Source organism: Pelophylax lessonae (assembly GCF_965119305.1).
Source record: "Pelophylax lessonae genome assembly, chromosome: 9".
Classification (NCBI taxonomy): domain Eukaryota; kingdom Metazoa; phylum Chordata; class Amphibia; order Anura; family Ranidae; genus Pelophylax; species Pelophylax lessonae.
Window position 1 is genome coordinate 261,195,516 of NC_138776.1, and position 24,111 is coordinate 261,219,626.

Below are 24,111 nucleotides of genomic sequence, written 5' to 3' on the forward strand. Positions count from 1 at the left end.
CTAACAGAACATCATCGATGTACCTACCCCACCTGGCTATGTATTGTATACTTCATGAAAGCTTTATATCTAGTCTTCATCAGGAGAAGGCAACCATATATGCCACACTACCCAATGTTCCCAACAAATAAGGAGGAGATACTGTACACCATATGAAAGGTCCATCTCCATTCCTCAATATAACGTCATGTTCCCAACAAATGAGGAGGAGATACTGTACACCGTATGAAAGGTCCCTCTCCATTCCTCAATATAACGTCATGTTCCCAACAAATGAGGAGGAGATACTGTACACCATATGAAAGGTCCATCTCCATTCCTCAATATAACGTCATGTTCCCAACAAATGAGGAGGAGATACTGTACACCAGCCCTCAAAAATTGCACTCGCCTGCTCGCATTTTGCGAGTGGAATGATGAGGATGGTGAGTAAGGGCTGTGCTGTAAGAAAAGGGTGGACCCGTGGGCACAGAGCAGTGTGCCCTGAGCCCACCCATTGTGTGACAATAGCGAATGAATATTCGCTATTGTCACACGGATCCTCCTCCTGGCCAATCAGGAAGCGGGTCCGAGACCCGTTTCCTGATTGGCCGAAAGGCAAACAATTGCCATTGGCCAAGGAGGAGGAGGAGGAGGACTCGGGAGACGCGGAGGATTGAGAAGAAGCCGCCGCTGCATCAGGTAAGTGCACGCTGGTCTCTCTGCAAGCTGTGGGCACTCTGCATTTAAGGGGTCATGCTGTGGGCACGCTGCATTGAAAGGGGGCAAGCTGTGGGCACTCTGCATTGAAAGGGGGCACGCTGCGGGCACTCTGCATTGAACGGGGGCACGTTGTGGGCACGCTGCATTGAAAGGGGGCACACTGTGGGAACTCTGCATTGAAAGGGGGCACGCTGTGGTCACTCTACATTGAAAGGGGGCACGCTGTGGGCACTCTGCATTGAAAGGGGGCACGCTGTGGGCACTCTGCATTTAAGGGGGCACGCTGTGGTCACTCTACATTGAAAGGGGGCACGCTGTGGGCACTCTGCATTAAAAGGGGGCTCACTGCGGGCACTCTGCATTGAATGGGGGCACGCTGCATTGAAAGGGGGCACACTGTGGGCACTCTGCATTGAAAGGGGGCACGCTGTGGTCACTCTGCATTAAAAGGGGGCATTCTGTGGGCACTCTGCATTGAAGGGGGCACGCTGTGGTCACTCTGCATTGAAAGGGGGCACGCTGTGGTCACTCTGCATTGAAAGGGGGAACGCTGTGGTCACTCTGCATTGAAAGGGGGAACACTGTGGTCACTCTGCATTGAAAGGGGGCACGCTGTGGGCACTCTGCATTGAAAGAGGGCACACTGTGGTCACTCTGCATTGAAAGGGGGAACGCTGTGGTCACTCGGCATTGAAAGGGGGCACGCTGTGGGCACTCTGCATTAAAAGGGGGCTCACTGCGGGCACTCTGCATTGAATGGGGGCACGCTGCATTGAAAGGGGGCACACTGTGGGCACTCTGCATTGAAAGGGGGCACGCTGTGGTCACTCTGCATTAAAAGGGGGCATTCTGTGGGCACTCTGCATTGAAGGGGGCACGCTGTGGTCACTCTGCATTGAAAGGGGGCACGCTGTGGTCACTCTGCATTGAAAGGGGGAACGCTGTGGTCACTCTGCATTGAAAGGGGGAACACTGTGGTCACTCTGCATTGAAAGGGGGCACGCTGTGGGCACTCTGCATTGAAAGAGGGCACACTGTGGTCACTCTGCATTGAAAGGGGGCACGCTGTGGGCACTCTGCATTGAAAGGGGGCATGCTGTGATCACTCTAAAGTTGTTGTTAATATTTTTTTGTAACTTAATTCTGAATAAAACATTTAACAGTGTAATTTTATGAGATATTTTATGACGGCGTGTTTAGGGGCAGAGTAGGGTGGGGTTTGGGTGGGGCAGTGGCGAGTAACTCTTAAGGCCTGGCTAGTAGCTCATGACTTGAAATTTTGAGCCCTGCTGTACACCATATGAAAGATTCCATCTCCATTCCTCAATATAACATCATGTGCCCAACAAATGAGGAGGAGATACTGTACACCATATGAAAGGTCCATCTCCATTCCTCAATATAACGTCATGTTCCCAACAAATGAGGAGGAGATACTGTACACCATATGAAAGGTCCATCTCCATTCTTTACCATGACAATCTCATTAATGCACAAGCACTGTATATCGGGTGCTACATTTGGTTTGGGTTTATTTTATACTCGTGGTTGTTACTAATATTTAGACATTGTCGTTATTCCTGGACTCAGGCCTAAGCTCTATGAAGTTTATGGCTGGTAGACCAGAGCATCTATGACTTCTGAATACAAAATATGAAAAATACCGAATTCATGCAATAAATCATTTTCTGTCCACAGATGGACATTATGCCCAAAATACGTCAACGGGACATCAGATTTCATCTCAGGATTATAATACAGAAGAAAATGGCATCACACAATATTCTCCGGGAGTGAATCCCATTCTTCAAATTATACATCACAGACCTCGCCATATACAGACATCAATGGATCCTCCTAAACCTGAGGGATCTTCTGAGAACTCCAATACTATGACTTCAGATATCCATCTAAGTCCTCACAGTGCGGATCGATCCACAGCTACATCTTATCCCAAGAATTGTTCCACTCAGAAAGCAGACCTGCCGACACACCAAAGAATTCACCGAGGAGAACGTCCTTTCTCATGTTCAGAGTGTGGGAAATGTTTTACCGATAAAGGGGGCCTCCAAAGACATCTGAGAGTCCATACTGGAGAGCGTCCTTTCTCATGTTCAGAGTGTGGGAAATGTTTTGCCTATAAAGGAGACCTCAATAACCATCTGACAATTCACACTGGTGAGCGCCCTTTTTCATGTTCCGAGTGCGGGAAAAGTTTCTCTCGGAATAGTGAACTTCTTTCGCACCAGAGAACTCACACGGGCGAGCGTCCTTATTCGTGTTCAGAGTGTGGGAAATCTTTCAGTCAGAAAATAAACCTTACTTATCACCAGAGAAAGCACGCGGGTGATTATCCTTTTGCGTGTTCAGAGTGTGGGAAACGTTTTGTGCGGAAAGACAAATTTCGTAAACACCAGGGAATTCACACTGGCGAGCTCCCCTTCGTATGTTCAGAGTGTGGAAAAGGTTTCAGTGGGAGAGATAACCTTCTTACACACCAGAGAATTCACACGGGCGAGCGTCCTTTCGTATGTTTAGAGTGTGGAAAAAGTTTCACTAGGAAAAATGAACTTTGCAAACACCAGAGAATTCACAATAGCGAGCGTCCTTATGCATGTTCAGAGTGCGGGAAATGTTTTAGAGAGAAAGGAAAACTGAATGCGCACAAGAGAATTCATACGGGTGAGCGTCGTTTCTCATGTTCAGAGTGTGGAAAAAGTTTCACTAGGGGAAATAACCTTCGTAAACACCAGACAATTCACACTGGCGAGCGTTCTTATGTATGTTCAGAGTGTGGAGAAAGTTTCATTAGCAGAGGAACCCTTCGTAGACACCAGAGAATTCACAATGGCGAGCGTCCTTAGGCAAGTTCAGAGTGTCGAAAAAGGTTCAGTGGGAGAGAGACCCTTCGTACACACCAGAGAATTCACACTAGCGAGCGTCCTTATGCGTGTTCAGAGTGCGGGAAATGTTTCAGAGAGAAAGGAAAACTTAATGTGCACAAGAGAATTGACACGGGTGAGCATTCTTTCGCATGCTTAGAGTGCGGGAAAAGTTTCACTATAAAAATATACCTGAGTAAACACCAGAGAAGACTAGAGAATACATTTGAGGTCTTGTTAAACACCTTTTTAGACATTTTCTCATTTTTGGAATGCATAAAATATTGAGGAAGCGAGACGTGTTACACATCAGGGAAGTCACACATGTGAGTGTTCTTCATCTTCAAAGTGCGGGAAAAGTTTTGTTAAGGAAGCAGGGCAGGATTTTGCATTTAAGCTTTAAAGTCAATGAGACGTGATTTAGCATTGAAGTCAATAGGAAGCGTTTTTGCATTGAAGTCAATAGGGGGCGTTTTTGCATTGAAGCCAATAGGGGGCGTTTTTGCATTGATCGGCTTGTATACAAATGAATCCAAATAAAACCCCACAAACTGTATTCAAATAAAGTCTTTAAAACTGACACATGTGAGTGCGTATCTTTTTTGAATCTTCTGACACCTCCGTGCACAAACTTCAGAAGAAATGAGCGTGTCCGGCAGTCGTGATCTTAGGTGGGTTCGCAGTGTGACATTGAGGAGTTTCTTTGCTCAATGGTAGTGCAGAACGGTGAGTTGAGTTCCCTTCAGCAACTCTGTTTGAGGGCCGGGTGGCCCACTTTTATTAACCAAGGCTACTGTGTGGGCTTCCAGTGCCATGGGGGTGTCTATAGACGTCCTGCTGTGATTGTGTGGCGGCGCGCTTTGAGACTGTCAAGTCCTTCGGATTCGACTGATCAAAGAACAGGGTAAAGGGCCAATCACATGATGGCCCTTTACCACATGATTAGCTGTCAGCCAATGACAGCTGATTACGGAAGTAAATGCTGACAGCATGGGGAGAAAGGCGGTAACTGGCTTCTGTTACAGGGACATTGGTCCCACACAGTGCCCAACAGTGCTGCTAATAAGTGGAAACCAGTGCCACCTATCAGTGCCTAATCATCAGTGTCACCTGTCGGTGCCACCTATCATTGCCCATCAGTGCCACATTATCTCATTATCTGCCCTTCAGTGCTGCCCATCAGTGCCTGTCAGTGCAGCCTCATCATTGCCCACCAGTGCCACCTAATCAATGCCTGTCAGTGCCCATCTGTGCAGCCTCATCATTCCCCACCAGTGCCACCTAATAAATGCCTGTCAGTGCCCATCAGTGCATCCTCATCATTGCCCATTAATGCCGCCTCAGTGCCACCTAATCAATGCCTGTCAGTGCCCATCAGTGCAGCCTCATCATTGTCCATTAGTGCCACCTAATCAATGCCTGTCAGTGCCCATCAGTGCAGCCTCATCAATGCCCATTAGTGCCGCCTTCACCACCAAATGTCCCTTCACAATGGCTGGATTAATGTAAGGGCTCAGGAAGCTGCAGGGCACTGCATGAAGGCCTGTTTGTGGAGGGGCCTGGTCCATGAGAGCAGGTTCAAGGAGCGGGACTGCAAAGGCCACAAGATGACATCCCGGCTCCAGCTGCCATCAACAAAGTGAGAACGGGCGGCCCAGGGGACGGAGGCTGCGGCAAAGGAGAGCAGGGAAGGTGGGGCCAGCACCGATAGCCCGGGAGGGATAAGACTTCTGAATGCACAGCATCCCCGACACCTGCCAGAGCCTCTAACCCCTAGACTCGTTCAACTTCCTCTCTGCTCCCAGGCCTGAAGGACAGGCTGACCAGGGAACCAGAGAAAAAGGACAGGCGGTAGGAGCAGGCAGTCAGGGACCGCTTAACCTCACAGAGATCCGCTGCAGAGCACTTCCATGACCACGAAAATGGGTTCTGCCTGCTCCTGGGATGGAAGGTACTATACTGATCATTACACACACCTTCCCGCAGACAGGGACTGGGACATAGGGGCAAAAGAGGGGCTACAGACAGGGCTAGGGGTCTCTCTCTCTCACCCACCCACCCTCTCTTACTCACCCCCCTCAGTCACTCCTCTACCCCCCTCTCTCTCACACCTCTCTCTCCCTCTTTCACCCCTTCTCTCTCTCTGCCCCCCTCTCTCCCTCACCCCCCCCCGTCACTCCTCTCTCCCCCTCTCTTTTTCACCCCTTTCTCTCAACCCCTCTCTCTGTTGCCCCTCTTTCACTCCCATCTCTCTCTCTCTCTCACCTGCCCCCTCTCTCTTTGACCCCTTCTCTCTCTCTCTAATTCTCTGTTGCCCCTCTCTCACCCCCTCTCTCTCACATCCCCCTTTCTCTCCCCCTCTGTTTCTTTCACCCATCTTTCTCTCCCCCTCTCTCTGTCGCCTCTTTCCCCCCCTCTTCTCTCTCACCCCCTCCCTCTTTTTGACCCTTTCTCTCTATCTCTGACCCCCTTTCTCTCTCACCCCCTCTCTCTCTCTCACTCCCCCCTCTCTGGCGCCTCTCTCTTTCTCCCCCCTATCTCTCTGTCACCCCCCCCCCTTCTCTTTACAGAAATATAATCTATTGGGGTCTGTAAGGGGGGGCACTGATATAAGTGGACTCTGAGCTAAGGAGGGGTGGGGGTCCTAAGGGAGGGAGGGTGCTAATATAAAGGGACTGACCAACCATTAGATCAGTAGTCAGCCCCCCCCCCCCCCCCCATTATGTCAGAGTCACCTTATATCAGCAACCCCCCCCCACTTTCAGACCCCATTTAGATTAGAGTCCCTTTATATAAGCACCCCCTTAGAGACCCCCCATTAGCTCAGAGTTTCCTTATTTCATGCCCCTCCCCCCCCCTCTTTAAAGACCCTCATTGGATTAGAGTATGGTGAAAAGTGTCCGGTATTGATGTGGTTGTTGGGCTTTAACCAATAGAACTTTAATAGAAAAAATGATAAAAAGTTAATTTGGGTATACTGTTAAATGACACTCCAAATCATTCAACCCACTGAGCCTATACTTGCCAACTATCCCTTTTTGTCCTGGGACAGTCCCTGCAAATAGGAGCCTGTCCCAGGTAATTTATATTGTCCCTGGAAGCGCCTGTTAATCAGGCTGCCCATAAATGTTACGCAGAGTAGTGCAACTGAATGGGAGAATTATTCCAACTCTGCTACTGTGGATTTAAATTTGAAATTCCTTTTTTAATTTCCTGTAATTCTCTCTATATTGAGTAGACCCTATAATCTGATAAGTAGGCGAGATTAACCACTTGCCGATCAGTCACGTTGACTGTACTGTGGCAAAGTGGCTCGTTATCGTCTGGCGACGTAGACTTACGTCACCAGACATTCCCCTCTTTCGGCGACGCGCGCGCGCCACCGGAATCTTGCTCCCGCTGTATTCAGTTACAGCGGGAGTCGGGCCAGGGGAGGAGCGGTGGTGATTACCGCCGCTCTTCCCCGATCTTCGGGGATTGAGAGAGGAGATCCGCCCGCTTGTGTAAACAAAGCAGGCGGATCTCCAAAGTGACAGGCAGGGTCAGATTGCAGGGTTCAGCATAGCTGAACATGTGATCTGTGCCTGTGTCACTCAGTCACCTCCCCCCCAACACGTTAGTAAGCACCAGGCATACATTAACCCCTTGATCACCAATAAAAATTAACCCCTTCCCTGCCAGTGTAATTTTTACAGTTACAGTGCATATGTATAGCACTGATTACTGTAGTAATGTCACTGGTAACCCCAAAAGTGTAAAAAATGTCAGTTAAGGGTCCGATCTGTCCGTCGCAATGTCGCAGTCCCGCAAAAAAAAAACGCAGATCGCCGCCGTTACTCGTTAAAAAAAAAAACACTAAAAATGACAGAAATCTTTCCCTTAGTTAGTAAACGCAATAACTTTTGCGCAAACCAATCAAAATACGCTTATTTAAGTTTTTTTTTTACCAAAAATATGTAGCAGAAAACAAATTGGCCTAAAATGATAAAAAATTTTGATTTTTACATTTTTTTGGGGGGAATTTCATATAAAAAAAAATCTGAAAATTATTGTTATTTTTTCAAAATTGTCACTCTTTTTTTTGTTTATAGTGTAAAAAGTAAAAAGCGCACAGGTGATCAAATACCACCAAAAGAAAGCTCTGTTTGTGGGAAAAAAAGGACGTAAATTTTGTTTGGGTACAATGTTGCATGACAGCGCAATTGTCAGTTAAATTTGCACAGTAAATGTCAAAAAGGGAAGTGATTGGCGCTGCCAGGAAAGTAGGTTAATGGGAAATCTGGGTTAGGCTCCTATAGTTCAAGACCAAGTTCAACACATGCAAATGCACATAGAATGTATGTGGGAATGAGAACTATATAAGTAATAGGATATAAAAACACAATGGGTGTGTAATATGTGTGTAAAATTAACACTATGTGCTGATACCAAATCAATAAATAAATAAATGTGTTCAATACCTAATTTGCTTATTGAGACTCAACATAAATATGCAAATATATGTAATTGTAGGTATAAAAATATAAAAGCATATAAAGATAGTATTAATAAATTATGGTGATATAGAGAGTTAGTGTGCAAAGGTGCTAAAAAATAAATATAGTGCACTAATCAAACTAAATAAGGTGCATTCTGAATAGTCATAACCATCTATTCAATAAAGTGCAACTGCATACTCATAAGCAATGAAAATAAATAAGTGGGTGAACTATGTGCATCCCACACTGGTGACAATATAAACACTAGTAAATAAATAAGTGCAGCCGTGCAAATAACTATATAAATTATGAAAGTGAGAACCATATAAACTCAAAGGCTCAAAAAGCAGGTTCTGTGTATTTTAAAATTGTCCAGAAATAGTGCAATCAGAGCTGGTACAGAAATCATAAAGTTCTATAGTCCATATAAGGATGGAGTAAGGTGCTCTTTTTTTCTATGAAGCCGGGAGTGCAGTGAGTGATTGGAAGATAGGGTGCTCCCCCTCTCCTGGGGTCCTGTGCTTACCGGATGTCCGTACCCCTACAGGGGTAAATGGCGGGTCGATAACAGGGATCGCTCCCATACACCGGCAATCTGGTTCCGTCCTATCCTTCCTATTACCACTCGTATCCACTCCTTGCTCCGGTACACATAGGGGTTAAAGCATCAGGGAGAGAGCTCCAGTACAATTCCCGGGTATATGAAAAAGGGGAAAAACAGAAGCCTCCGATAGTGCAGGATTGCCTTTAAAACTTTTATTTAGATTCCAAAAAAGACATGTACTCACATAAAATCAACATGCAGCGCATCCGTATGGCATAGGGTCCGCAACTACCTCGTTCGCGGTGCTCGCCTGGGATCAGCGTGCGTCCCAACCGCCGGATATGCGTTCCTAGCCTCGGGATCGTTCAGACGGAAGTGATGTGGTCACGTTCTCTAATTTGCACAGTGCCGAATCACAAAAAGCGGCCTGGACGTAAGACAGCAAAATCCTCCGGTGGTAAAGTGGTTAATTATGCAGAGTGGGCGGAGCTTCAGGGAAGTGGGTGTGGTAATTAATAAATGTGCTGCAAAGTGTCCCTGGAATTTTTTTTTAAATGTTGGCAACTATGAGTTTGAGCCCAGGCTGTCAAAGGTACAACCCTTGGGGGTACGTCATCATGGGTTTTTATTATACCTGTGCAGAATGGCGCTTTTACATCAATAAATAAATTCTGCGCTGTGTGCAGGAGTAAGGACCACCCAATGCACAGTGTGCACCACTGAAGTGTTGGGGTTTGGCTTGAAGAACAGGGTGGCAACCCTCGTCTCATCTGACCAGAGCACCTTCTTCCACGTTTGCTGTGTCCCCCACATGGCTTCTCACAAACTGCAAACAGGACTTCTTATGGCTTTCTTTCACCAATGGCTTTCTTCTTCTCAGTCCTCCATAAAGGGCAGATTTGTGGAGCGCACGACTAATAGTTGTCCTGTGGACAGATTCTCCCACCTGAACTGTGGATCTCTGCAGTTCCTCCAGACTTCCCATGGGCCTCTTGGCTGCTTCTCTGATGAATGCTCTCCTTGCCCGGCCTGTCAGTTTAGGTGGACGGCCATGTCTTGGTAGGTTTGGAGTTGTGCCATACTCTTTCCATTCTCAGATAATGGATTGAACAGTGACCCGTGAGATGGTCAAAGCTTGGGATATTTTTTTTATAACCTAACCCTGCTTTAAACTTCTCCACAACTTTATCCGTGACCTGTCTGGTGTGTTCTTTGGCCTTCATGATGCTGTTTGTTCACTAAGGTTCTCTAACAAACCTCTGAGGGTTTCACAGAACAGCTTTATTTATACTGAGAACAAATTACACACAGGTGGACTCGATTCACTAATTAGGTGACTTTTGAAGGCAATTGGTTCCACTAGATTTTAGTTAGGGATATCAGAGTAAAGGGGGGTGAATACAAATGCACGCCACACTTTTCACAGATTTATTTGTAAAACAATTTATAATTTTCCTTCCACTTCACAATTATGTGCCACTTTGTCGGTTTATTACTTAAAATCCCAATAAAATACATTTACATTTTTGGTTGTAACATGACAAAATGTGGACAATTTCAAGGGGTTTGAATACTTTTTAAAGGCTCTGTATAATATGCAAGAAAAAAAATAATGCATGGAACATAAAGGAAGAATGCACTATGGGGAAGTGATCCGATTTCGCAAAAAAGGATGCAATTTATTCTTTGTTGCCCACAAGGTGGCAGTCTGACTTATCATTAGTGGAACGCAAGGAAAGAAAGTGACGTCAGGTCCTGACAGGAAGTTCCGGGTCAGAGGTCAGTCGGGAGGAAGTAGAGAGGAGACATTGCTGGAACTGGCAGTAGAGTAGGTAATAAGATATTATTTTATATTTACACCCAGTAACCCCCCCCCCCCCCGTCATGTCCGTCCTCTTCCTCCATAGTCACTGTGACGTCTGTTATGGTTGATAGCTCACGTTCTTTTTTAATATAGAACCATTTATCCAACTGTCCATCCAGAGCCTCTGGTTTATAGACCGGATACATCCTAAATATAGAACCATTTATCCAACTGTCCATCCAGAGCCTCTGGTTTATAGACCGGATACATCCTAAATATAGAACCATTTATCCAACTGTCCATCCAGAGCCTCTGGTTTATAGACCGGATACATCCTAAATATAGAACCATTTATCCAACTGTCCATCCAGAGCCTCTGGTTTATAGACCAGATATATCCTAAATATAGAACCATTTATCCAACTGTCCATCCACAGCCTCTGGTTTATAGACCAGATACATCCTAAATATAGAACCATTTATCCAACTGTCCATCCAGAGCCTCTGGTTTATAGACCGGATACATCCTAAATATAGAACCATTTATCCAACTGTCCATCCAGAGCCTCTGGTTTATAGACCAGATGCATCCTAAATATAGAACCATTTATCCAACTGTCCATCCACAGCCTCTGGTTTATAGACCAGATACATCCTAAATATAGAACCATTTATCCAACTGTCCATCCAGAGCCTCTGGTTTATAGACCGGATACATCCTAAATATAGAACCATTTATCCATTTTCCGCAACATTGCCATTATGTTGTTGGCTGTCATCACTGTTCGATAAGGAGCTCACATACACATTTTTCTTTCTTTCTTTCTTTTTTTTTATAGTGGTCACATCTTAGATTTAGGCGCTCTTTTCACACAGAACAAAATCACAATTGCTCTAAACCATTTTTTATTGCGACAAAGCTTTTTCTTTTTAGAGACTATATTGCATAAACTGCACTTAAAAGGACACAAGGATCTCTACAAGGACGTCATGATGGAGAATCAGCCGCCCCTCACATCACCGGGTAAGAGGAGACTTTATTGTAAAGGAGAGAGCAGTACGGAGGCTCCACCTAGATCCCCCATCATCTGATAAACACATAGAAACAATGTATTCAGTCAGTGTGTGTGTTTCCTACAGATGGATCCAGTAATGGGAACCCACCAGAGAGATGTCCCCGTCCTCTGTATTCCCGGGATTCCACACAGGAAGATCACACTATCCCTCACCATCATCAGGTAGGTGGGACTGAGCATTTTGACCCAACAATGCATTCCAAGCTTTGAGATGACATTCTTCTATGTAGCTTATTGTTTGTTTGTTTGTTTTTTGTTTTTTTACAAATGTATGTATCATCTTTGAGGTTCAGCGGGAAGAACTAAAAGACATAAAACTTGGGGTTAAGGAGGAAGAAGAAGAGACGTTGGTGAGTGGAGATCAGCAGTCTATGGAGGAGGGGAAAATGGTTATGGAAAGTAAACAGGAGGAATCTTCCCTTTACATTGGCTTACGTAAGTAATAAATATTAGATGCAAAAACCATTTGCATTTTCATTTTACATTTGTGAGTATAAAGTATATATTGCTGTATCAGGGGAAGGAGGGTATATGTCTGTCAAACTCATCCAAAATAAAACAAAATTCAAAGCAGCAGTTGATCCTTAAACACTAACAGAACATCATCGATGTACCTCCCCCACCTGGCTATGTATTGTATACTTCATGAAAGCTTTATATCTAGTCTTCATCAGGAGAAGGCAACCATATATACCACACTACCCAATGTTCCCAACAAATGAGGTGGAGATACTGTACACCATATGAAAGGTCCATCTCCATTCCTCAATATAACGTCATGTTCCCAACAAATGAGGTGGAGATACTGTACACCATATGAAAGGTCCATCTCCATTCCTCAATATAACGTCATGTTCCCAACAAATGAGGAGGAGACACTGTACACCATATGAAAGGTCCATCTCCATTCCTCAATATAACGTCATGTTCCCAACAAATGAGGAGGAGACACTGTACACCATATGAAAGGTCCATCTCCATTCCTCAATATAATGTCATGTTTCCAACAAATGAGGAGGAGATACTGTACACCATATGAAAGGTCCATCTCCATTCCTCAATATAATGTCATGTTCGGAACAAATGAGGTTTAGATTCTGTACACCGTATGAAAGATCCATCTCCATTCTTTACCTTGACAATCTCATTAATGCACAAACACTGTATATTAGGTGCTACATTTGGTTTAGGTTTATTTTATACTTGTGATTGTTACTAATATTTAGACGTTGTAGTTTTTCCTGAACGCAGGCCTAATCTCTATGAAATATGTGTCTGGTAGACCAGAACATCTATCACTTCTGAATACAAAACATGAAAAATACCTAATTCATGCAATAAATAATTTTCTGTCCACAGATGGACATTATGCCCAAAATACGTCAACGGGACATCAGATTTCATCTCAGGATTATAATACAGAAGAAAATGGCATCACACAATATTCTCCGGGAGTGAATCCCATTCCTCAAATTATACATCACAGACCTCACCATATACAGACATCAATGGATCCTCCTAAACTTGAGGGATCTTCTGAAAACTCCAATACTATAACTTCAAATATCCATCTAAGTCAGGGGTCTTCAAACTATGGCCCGCCAGTTGTTCAGGAACTACAATTCCCATCATGCCTATTAATGTGTGTGAATGTCGGAGGTTTGCAATGCCTCATGGGATGTGTAGTTCCGCAACAGCTGGTTGGCTGTAGTCTGAGGATCCCTAATCTAAGTCCTCACAGTGCTGATCGATCCACAGCTACATCTTATCCCAAGAATTGTTCCACTCAGAAAGCAGACCTGCCGACACACCAAAGAATTCACACTGGAGAACGTCCTTTCTCATGTTCAGAGTGTGGGAAATGTTTCAACTATAAAGGAGACCTTCAAAGACATCTGATAGTCCACACTGGAGAGCGCCCTTTCCCATGTTCAGAGTGTGGGAAATATTTTGCCGATAAAGCAGGCCTCCAAAGACATCTGACAATTCACACTGGTGAGCGCCCTTTTTCATGTTCCGAGTGCGGGAAAAGTTTCTCTCGGAATGCCGAACTTCTTTCACACCAGAGAACTCACACGGGCGAGCGTCCTTATTCGTGTTCAGAGTGTGGGAAATCTTTCAGTCAGAAAATAAGCCTCACTTATCACCAGAGAAAGCACGCGGGTGTTTATCCATTTGCATGTTCAGAGTGTGGGAAACGTTTTGTGCGGAAAGACAAATTTCTTAAACACCAGAGAATTCACACTGGCGAGCGCCCCTTCGTATGTTCAGAGTGTGGAAAAAGTTTCAGTGGGAGAGATAAACTTCGTACACACCAGAGAATTCACACGGGCGAACGTCCTTTCGTATGTTCAGAGTGTGGGAAAAGTTTCAGAGACAAAGGAAAACTTAATGTGCACCAGAGAATTCACACTGGCGAGTGCCCTTTCGTATGTTCAGAGTGTGGAAAAAGTTTCATTAGCAGAAGTGACCTTCGTACACACCAGAGAATTCACAACAGCGAGCGTCCTTATGCATGTTCAGAGTGCGGAAAAAATTTCGATGGGAGAGATAACCTTCGTACACACCAAAAAATTCACACTGGCGAACGCCCGTTTGCGTGTTCAGAGTGCGGGAAATGTTTTAGCGAGAAAAGAAAACTGAATGTGCACCAGAGAATTCATACGGGTGAGCGTCCTTTCTCATGTTCAGAGTGTGGAAAACGTTTCACTCTGGGAATCTACCTTCGTAAACACGAGAGAATTCACACTGGTGAGCGTTCTTATGCATGTTCAGAGTGTGGAGAAAGTTTCATTAGCAGAGGAACCCTTCGTAAACACCAGAGAATTCACAATGGCGAGCGTCCTTAGGCATGTTCAGAGTGTGGAAAACATTTCACTCTGGGAATCTACCTTCATAGACACCAGAGAATTCACAATGGCGAGCATCCTTAGGCATGCTCAGAGTGTGGAAAAAGGTTCAGTGGGAGAGAGACCCTTCGTACACACCAGAGAATTCACAATGGCGAGCGTCCTTATGCGTGTTCAGAGTGCGGGAAATGTTTCAGAGAGAAAGGAAAACTTAATGTGCACCAGAGAATTGACACGGGTGAGAATTCTTTCGCATGCGTAGAGTGCGGGAAAAGTTTCACTATAAAAATATATATAAACACCAGAGAAGACTAGAGAATACATTTGAGGTCTTGTAAAACACCTTCTTAGACATTTTCTCATTTTTGGAATACATAAAATATTGAGGAAGCGAGACGTGTTACACATCAGGGAAGTCTCACATGTGAGTGTTCTTCATGTTCAAAGTGCGGGAAAAGATGTGCTAAGAAAGCAGGGCAGGATTTTGCATTTAAGCTTTAAAGTCAATGAGACGTGATTTAGCATTGAAGTCAATAGGAAGCGTTTTTGCATTGAAGTCAATAGGGGGCGTTTTTACATTGAAGCCAATAGGGGGCGTTTTTACATTGAAGCCAATAGGGGGCGTTTTTACATTGATCGGCTTGTATACAAATGAATCCAAATAAAACCCCACAAACTGTATTTGAATAAAGTCTTTAAAACAGACACATGTGAGTGCGTATCTTCTTTGAATCTTCCGACACCTCCGTGCACAAACTTCAGAAGAAATGAGCGTGTCCGGCAGCCGTGATCTTAGGTGGGTTCGCAGTGTGACATTGAGGAGTTTCTTTGCTCAATGGTAGTGCAGAACGGTGAGTTCAGTTCCCTTCAGCAACTCTGTTTGAGGGCCGGGTGGCCCACTTTTATTGACCACTTTCTGCCCGCGCTATAGCCAAAGGATGGCTCCCAGTGTCGGGAGGGTGTCTATGGACGTCCTGCCGGGATTGTGCGCCCCTGCGGCGGCGTGCTTTGTGACTGTCGAGTCCAATGTACTCGGCTGATCAAAGAACAGGGTAAAGGGCCCTTTACCACACGATTAGCTGTCAGCCAATGACAGCTGATCGCGGAAGTAAACAGAAGACGGTTATCGGCTTTTTTTTCTACTCACGCTGACAGCATGAGGAGGAAGGAAGAAAGGCGGTAACCGGCTTCTGTTACAGGGACATTGGTCCCACACAGTCCCACCAGTGCTGCTAATCAGTGGAAACCAGTGCCACTTATCATTGCCTCATTATCAGTGCCCACCAGTGCCACCTATCATTGCCCATCAGTGCTGTCTATCAGTGCAACTTCTCTGCCCTTCAGTGCTGCCTATCAGAGCCCATCAGTGCCACCTAATCAGTGCAGCCTCATCATTGCCCACCAGTACCGCCTCAGTGCCACCTAATCAATGCCTGTCAGTGCAGCCTCATTATTGTCCACCAGTGCCACCTAATCAATGCCCATCATTGCCCATTAGTGCTGCCTCAGTGCCACCTAATCAATGCCTGTCATTGCCCATCAGTGCAGCCTCATCATTGCCCACCAGTGCCGCCTCAGTGCCACCTAATCAATCCAGGTCAGTGCAGCCTATTCATTGCCCACCAGTGCCACCTAATCAATGCCTGTCAGTGCCCATTAGTGCAGCCTCATCATTGCCATTAGTGCCGCCTCAGTGCCACCTAATCAATGCCTATCAGTGCAGCCTCATTATTGCCCACCAGTGCCACCTAATCAATGCCTGTCAGTGCCCATCAGTGCAGCCTCATTATTGCCTAATAGTGCTGCATCAGTGCCACCTAATTAATGCCTGTCAGGCACATCAGTGCAGCTTCATCATTGCCCATAAGTGCCACCTCAGTGCCACCTAATCAGTGTCATTGCCCATCAGTGCAGCCTCATCGTTGCCCATCAGTGCCACCTAATCAATGCCGGTCAGTGCCGCCTCAGTGTCACCTAATCAATGCCTGTCATTGCCCATCAGTGTAGCCTCAGCATTGCCCACCAGTACCACCTAATTAATGCCTGTCAGTGCCCATCAGTGCAGCCTCATCATTGCCCATTAGTGCCGCCTCAGTGCCACCTAATCAATGCCTGCCAGTGCCCATCAGTCTCGTCTCATCATTGCCAATTAGTATTGCCTCAGTGCCACCTAATCAATGCCTGTCAGTGCCCATCAGTGCAGCCTCATCATTGTCTATTAGTGTCGCCTCAGTGCCACCTAATCAATGCCTGTCAGTGCAGCCTATCAGTGCCCAGCAGTGCAGCCTCATCAGCAGACATCAGTGAAGGAGAAAAAATATCTGTTTGCAAAATTTTATAACAAACTATGTAACACAGTTCCTTAAAGCTAAACTCCAACTTTGTTTTCGCTAGAACTGAATGGAATGATTAATCCCAGCATAGATCAGACCTCTGTACCATGTTGCTCTGTTGTCTGCGGATCCTTTGATATTCTGGGTTTAGTTGTGGTTTTGTACCATGTGACACTCTGTAAATTTTCAAGTCTTGCCACAGATTCTCAATGTGGTTTAGGTCGGGACTTTGGGTCATTCTAGCACATGGATATGCTTTGATGTAAACCATTCCATTGTAGCTCTGGCTGGATGTTTCGGGTCGTTGTCCTGCTGGGAGGTGAACCTCCGCCCCAGTCTCAAGTCTTTAGCAGACTCTCACAGGTTTTCTTTTAAGATTGTCCTGTATTTGGCTCCATCCATCTTCCCATCAACTCTGACCAGCTTTCCTGTCCCTGCTGAAGAAAAGCATTCCTACAATATGATGCTGCCACCACCATGCTTCACAGCGGGGATGGCGTGTTTCGGGTGATGTGCAGTGTTAGTTTTCTTCCACACATAGCGTTTTGCTTTTAGGCCAAAAAGTTCAATTTTGGTCCCATCTAGGGTTGCGACCTGTACAGAAATGACCCAGACAGTCCAGGTTTTGACACTTGTGTTTTTTCTCCAGAAACCCACACATAGCGCTGGAACCACCATAAGGCAGCACAGGCAGCCGACTCACGGCGCCTGGCTGGGGGGGGGGGGGGGGGGGAAGCAGTAAAATGTCCCTTCGCCATGGCTGGATTAATGTAGGGGCTCAGGGAGCTGCAGGGTACTGCATGAAGGCCTGGTTGTGGAAGGGGCCTGGTCCGTGAGAGCAGGTTCAAGGAGCGGGACAGCGAAGGCCGCAAGGTGCAGGCAAGATGGCATCCCGGCTCCAGCTGCCATCACCACAGTGTGAGAGGGCGGCCCAGGGGATGGAAGCTGTGGCAAAGGAGAGCAGTGAGGGCGGGGCAAGCACCGATAGCCCGGGAGGGAAAAGATCTCTGAAGATGCGGGCAAAGCATCCCCGACACCTGCCAGAGCCTGGAGCCCCTAGACTCCTTCAACTTCCTCTCTGCTCCCAGGCCCGAAGGACAGGCTGACCAGGGGACCAGAGAAAATAGACAGGCGGGATGAGCAGGCAGTCAGGGATCGCTTCACCTCACAGAAATCTGCTGCAGAGCACTTCCATGACCACGGGAAATAGGTTCTGCCTGCTCCCGGGATGGAAGGTACTCTACTGACCATTACTCACACCTTCTCGCAGACAGGGACTGGGACATAGGGGCAAAAGAGGGGATGCAGACAGGGCTAGGGGTCTCTCTCTCTCACCCACCCTCTCTTACCCCCTCAGTCATTCCTATCTCTCCCCTCTCTCACACCCCTCTCTCTGCTGCCACTCTCTTTGACCCCTTCTCTCTCTCTGACCCCCTCTCTGCTGCCCCTCTCTCACCCCCCTCTCTCACTCACCCCCCCCCCTTAGTCACTTCTCTCTCCCCCTCTCTTTGTTGCCCCTCTTTCACTCGTCTCTCTCTCACCCCCCCCTTAGTCACTCCTCTCTCCCCCCTCTCTTTGTTGCCCCTCTTTCACTCGTCTCTCTCTATCACCCCGCTCTCTCTTTGACTACTTCTCTCTCTGTTGCCCCTCTCTCACCCCCTCTCTTTCTTTCACCCACCTCTCTCTCCCCCTCTCTAGGTCACCCCTCTTTCCCACCCCTCCTCTCTCTCAACCCCCTCTCTCTTCGACCCCCTCGCTCTCTCTCTCTGTTACCCCCTCTCTCTCTGTCACCCCCCTTCTCTTCACCAGACTCTAATCTATTGGGGTCTGTTAGGGGGGCACTGATATAAGGGGACTCTGAGCTAAGGGGGGGTCTCTAAGGGAGGGAGGGTGCTAATATGAAGGGACTGACCAACCATTAGATCAGTAGTCAGCACCCCCCATTAGAGACCACCATTATATCAGAGTCACCTTATCTAAGCACCCCGCCTTCAGACCCCATTTAGATTAGAGTCCCTTTATATAAGCACCCCCCTTAGAGACCCCCTATTAGCTCAGAGATTCCTTATATCATGCCCCCTCTTTAAAGACCCCCCATTAGATTAGAGCACAGTGAAAAGTGTCCGGTATTGATGTGGTTGTTGAGCTTTTACCAATAGAACTTTAATAGAAAAAAATGGTAAAAATTTAATTTGGTTACACTGCTGAATGACACCCAACATCATTCAACCCACTGAGCCCAGGCTGCCAAAGGTACAACCCTTGGGGGTACGTCATCATGGGCTTTCATTATACCTGTGCAGAATGGCGTTTTTACATCAATACATAAATTCAGAGCTGTGTGAGTAAGGACCACCCAATGCACAGTGTGCACCACTAAAGTGTTCAGGTTTGGCTTGAATAACAGGGTGGCAACCCTCGTCTCATCTGACCAGAGCACCTTCTTCCACATGTTTGCTGTGTCCCCCACATGGCTTCTCACAAACAGGACTTCTTATGGCTTTCTTTCACCAATGGCTTTCTTCTTGTCACTCTTCCATAAAGGGCAGATTTGTGGAGCGCACGACTAATAGTTGTCCTGTGGACAGATTCTCCCACCTGAGCTGTGGATCTCTAAAGCTCCTCCAGAGTTACCATGGGCTTCTTGGTTGCTTCTCTGATGAATGCTCTCCTTGCCCGGCCTGTCCGTTTAGGTGAATGGCCATGTCTTGGTAGGTTTGCAGTTGTGCCATACTCTTTCCATTTTCGGATGATGGATTGAACAGTGCTCCGTGAGATGGTCAAAGCTTGGGAGATTTTTTTATAACCTAACCCAGCTTTAAACTTCTCCACAACTTTATCCCTGACCTTCATGGTGCGTTCCTTGGCCTTCAGGATCCTGTTTGTTCACCAAGGTTCTCTAACAAACCTCTGAAGGCTTCACAGAACAGCTGTATTCATACTGAGAAAAAAAATTACACACAGGTGGACTCTATTTACTAATTAGATGACTTTTGAAGGCAATTGGTTCCACTAGATTTTAGTTAGGGGTATCAGAGTAAAGGGGGGTGAATACAAATGCACGCCACACTTTTCACAGATTTATTTGTAAAACAATTTATAATTTTCCTTCCACTTCACAATTATGTGCCACTTTGTCGGTTTATTACTTAAAATCCCAATAAAATACATTTACATTTTTGGTTGTAACATGACAAAATGTGGACAATTTCAAGGGGTTTGAATACTTTTTAAAGGCACTGTATAACATGCAAGAAAAAAAATAATGCATGGAACATAAAGGAAGAATGCACTATGGGGAAGTGATCCGATTTCGCAAAAAAGGATGCAATTTATTCTTTGTTGCCCACAAGGTGGCAGTCTGACTTATCGTTAGTGGAACGCAAGGAAAGAAAGTGACATCAGGTCCTGACAGGAAGTTCCGGGTCAGAGGTGAGTCGGGAAGAAGTAGAGAGGAGACATTGCTGGAACTGGCAGTAGAGGAGGTAAGAAGATATTATTTTATATTTACACCCAGTAACCCCCCCCCGTCATGTTCCGTCCTCTTCCTCCTTGGTCACTGTGATGTCTGCTATGGTTGATAGCTCACGTTCTTTTTTAATATAGAACCATTTATCCAACTGTCCATCCAGAGCCTCTGGTTTATAGACCGGATACATCCTAAATATAGAACCATTTATCCAACTGTCCATCCAGAGCCTCTGGTTTATAGACCAGATACATCCTAAATATAGAACCATTTATCCAACTGTCCATCCAGAGCCTCTGGTTTATAGACCGGATACATCCTAAATATAGAACCATTTATCCAACTGTCCATCCAGAGCCTCTGGTTTATAGACCGGATACATCCTAAATATAGAACCATTTATCCAACTGTCCATCCAGAGCCTCTGGTTTATAGACCAGATACATCCTAAATATAGAACCATTTATCCAACTGTCCATCCAGAGCCTCTGGTTTATAGACCGGATACATCCTAAATATAGAACCATTTATCCAACTGTCCATCCAGAGCCTCTGGTTTATAGACCGGATACATCCTAAATATAGAACCATTTATCCAACTGTCCATCCAGAGCCTCTGGTTTATAGACCAGATACATCCTAAATATAGAACCATTTATCCAACTGTCCATCCAGAGCCTCTGGTTTATAGACAGGATACATCCTAAATATAGAACCATTTATCCAACTGTCCATCCAGAGCCTCTGGTTTATAGACCGGATATATCCTAAATATAGAACCATTTATCCAACTGTCCATCCAGAGCCTCTGGTTTATAGACCAGATACATCCTAAATATAGAACCATTTATCCAACTGTCCATCCACAGCCTCTGGTTTATAGACCGGATACATCCTAAATATAGAGCCATTTATCCAACTGTCCATCCAGAGCCTCTGGTTTATAGATCAGATACATCCTAAATATAGAATAATTTATCAATTTTCCACAACGTTGCCATCGGGTTGTTGGCTGTCATCACTGTTTAATAAGGAGCTCACTGGGGGATATTTACATACACATTTTTCTTTCTTTCTTCTTTTTTTTTTATAGTGGTCACATCTTAGATTTAGGCGCTCTTTTTGCACAGAACAAAATCACAATTGTACTGAACCATTTTTTATTGCAACAAAGCTTTTTCTTTTTAGAGACTATATTGCATCAACTGCACTTAGAAGGACACAAGGATCTCTACAAGGACGTTATGATGGAGAATCAGCCGCCCCTCACATCTCCGGGTAAGAGGAGACTTTATTGTAAAGGAGAGAGCAGTACGGAGGATCCACCTAGATCCCCCATCATCTGATAAACACATAGAAACAATGTTTCCTGACAGTCTCCATGGCAGCCTACGTGTGGGTTAACCCCGCCTCCTCTCCATTGGTATAGGACCCCCCTCTATAAATTTCAGCTTGCAGGTACAGCCAGTGTTCCTTTTTTGTCCTATTTGGATTATTCCTGTGTAATTTTGGGCGGCTTACCTCAGAATTCAATGCGGTGTCTGTGTCCAGGGCCCAGCCACGGGCGGGTGAGTGACACTTAAATCCCCTTTGGCTATTCAACTGTGCGGTGCTTCATAGGGCCGGCGGATATCCTGACAGGGTCTGAAGATACTCACTTCCTCCATGGCAGTATGTTTGTTGTATTTGTATTTGTCTAAACTTTCTTTTCTTTGAATCCCTGGTGGCCCAATGGCTGCTGGAACGCTCTCTGCGTTCCAGCCATCTCCTTCCTGCTCCCCCTCCGCACAGTCCGGCGGGAGCCTGCGCAGTAGGGGATCGGAGCTCCGTTCCCGGCTCGCGCACGCACAGTTTTCCGTGTTCGAAAGCGAGGCCTGGATCGCGCATGCGCACTCGCAATTGCGGCCAGGTCACCGCTGACGTCATCCTGGCACAAAATTTAAACAGCTGTCAGCCCCAGTACTATTGGGAAGTACTGTGGGCATAGCGACAACTTCCCTGTGCCTCTACCTTGTGTGATCCAGGTATGTGGGGACTGGGGGCCGGATGCTATATGTATTGGCGGTGTGGAGAAAGGGGGGGGAGCGGATGGATGGATGAGGGGGATGGAGAGAGTCCAGAGAAGGGCAACTAAACTAATTAGGGGATTGGAGGACCTTAATTATGAAGAGCGTCTGCAATCGCTTGATTTATTCTCTCTGGAGAAGAGACACCTGAGAGGGGACATGATAGCAATTTATAAATATCTCAATGGTGATCTCGGCATAGATAAACAGCTATTCAGTCGAAGGGATTGCATGAGGACTCGAGGGCATACAATGCGATTAGAGGAGAAGCGTTTTAACCTCAGGCAACGTGGGGGGTTCTTTACTGTTAGGGCTACAAGATTGTGGAATTCTCTACCACAAGAGGTGGTTTCTGCGGGAAGTATGGTGGCTTTCAAAAGACTCTTAGACGTACATCTCAAGGATCAGAACATTCAGGGCTATGTGAGATGATTACGGCCACACACACCTACACAGGTTGAACTGGATGGACTATTGTCTTTATTCAACCTCACCTACTATGTAACTATGTAACACCTTATGGCTCTCTGTGCTTTATTATGATCCATTGTATTTTCCCTTGTCAGTTGTGGTTTTGCCTGAAACATGGATCCTGCGTCACTGCCCTCATGTGCCCAGCCCTCTCACAACAGGTGAGTGCGGGTACATTTAGGGGCGGCATGAAGGGGGATGCTGGCTCATGATTCATGGCTAAATCCTGTGTCTCCCTGGATTTCTCTTTTCTCCCAGCTGATCCAGGTCTGGTCAAGAAAGAGACCCTGTCAGGCCACAAAGAGAATCTTCTTCAAGGTCCAGACGCCATGAGTCTCCCATCAGGGAGCAGGCTTAAGAGGAGACGCTCAAATTCCTCCTCCAGACACCGCCCACACCGCCACAGTAGCCATACGGCCCAGAGAGCCTGTTGGGGTTGTGGGGCGCATGTCCCGGAGGACAAGTCCCTTTGCGAGCCCTGTTTTGCTCGTGCATCCGGTGAGAGGGAGTCTGAAGACCAGAGGTTGGAATCCCTGGTGAAGCGGGTTGTTCAACAATCCCTGAAAGAGTGGGGTACTAGTCCCGCACTTGGTCCTGCTACTTACAGCTCTCCTTCTGAGGCCCTTGAAGACCAAGGCCCCTCTCAACCGAGCTTCACTTCCGGAAAATCTTCAGAGAGTGACTCGGAAGAAGAAGAAGGTGCAGTTGGGGGCTTTGATTTTGCTCTTGTTCCACCTCTTATCAGAGCAGTCAAGGAAGCCCTGAAATGGGAAGATCCCATCACCCCGCAGACGAAGCAAGTTCTTCAAACACTTGGGGAAAGAGTGGCTAAACTTCCCACTCCTTTCAGAGTTAAAGGATGTTGTTTTGGAAGAATGGAGCAGAGGGGATGGCAAGGCCTCCCTATCCTCTAAATTAGCAAAAATATATCCCTTCAAATCAGAGGATGTCAGTTATCTGGAGTCGGCTCCCCTGGTTGATGCCGCAGTCACCAGACTGGCGAAGCACATTACCCTACCGATGGACGATGCAGTTTCTTTCAAAGATCCTCTAGATAGAAAAATGGATCTAGATTTGAAAAGAATTTATATCACGGCAGGTGCGGCCTGTAAACCTGCGCTAGCGTTGGCACTTGGCAGCTATGTCTAAGGCCATGGAAACCTGGGTTTCTGACGTGGAGCTGAAGCTGGGAAGTCTTTCTGAAGATGCAGTGGAAAACTCTCCCATTCAAGAGCTCAAGCTAGCTTCAGTCTTTCTTGGGGAAGCATCTATCGATGTTCTACGTCTCCTATCCAGGACAATGCTGTCCTCTGTCACAGCCAAACGGGCCCTGTGGTTGCGCCCCTGGCTGGTAGACCCAGCCTCCAAGCAGGCATGGTGCAAGATTCCCTTTGAAGGCTCTTCCCTGTTTGGGAACAAATTGGATAGCGCCATTAC

At 46.3% G+C, this 24,111-nt stretch overlaps 3 protein-coding genes across 3 annotated transcripts in view; all 3 read left to right on the forward strand.

The window, feature by feature from the left end:
- Nucleotides 1-3,566, forward strand: part of LOC309563481 (uncharacterized protein) — a gene marked incomplete at its 3' end in the record, with an annotated part of 35,320 nt that extends 31,754 nt beyond the window's left edge. The window contains exon 6 of the mRNA XM_082267874.1: nt 2,401-3,566. Coding sequence (XP_082124000.1) covers nt 2,401-3,566 — 1,166 coding nt within the window. The remainder of the gene's footprint in view (nt 1-2,400) is intronic.
- Nucleotides 1-24,111, forward strand: part of LOC309564419 (uncharacterized protein) — a gene marked incomplete at its 3' end in the record, with an annotated part of 909,898 nt that overhangs the window by 689,768 nt on the left and 196,019 nt on the right.
- The window catches only part of LOC309563482 (uncharacterized protein), a gene marked incomplete at its 5' end in the record, with an annotated part of 31,202 nt that continues 20,250 nt past the window's right edge, over nt 13,160-24,111 (forward strand). The window contains 3 exons of the mRNA XM_082267875.1: nt 13,160-14,237; nt 14,514-14,573; nt 22,770-22,835. Coding sequence (XP_082124001.1) covers nt 13,160-14,237; nt 14,514-14,573; nt 22,770-22,835 — 1,204 coding nt within the window. The remainder of the gene's footprint in view (nt 14,238-14,513; nt 14,574-22,769; nt 22,836-24,111) is intronic.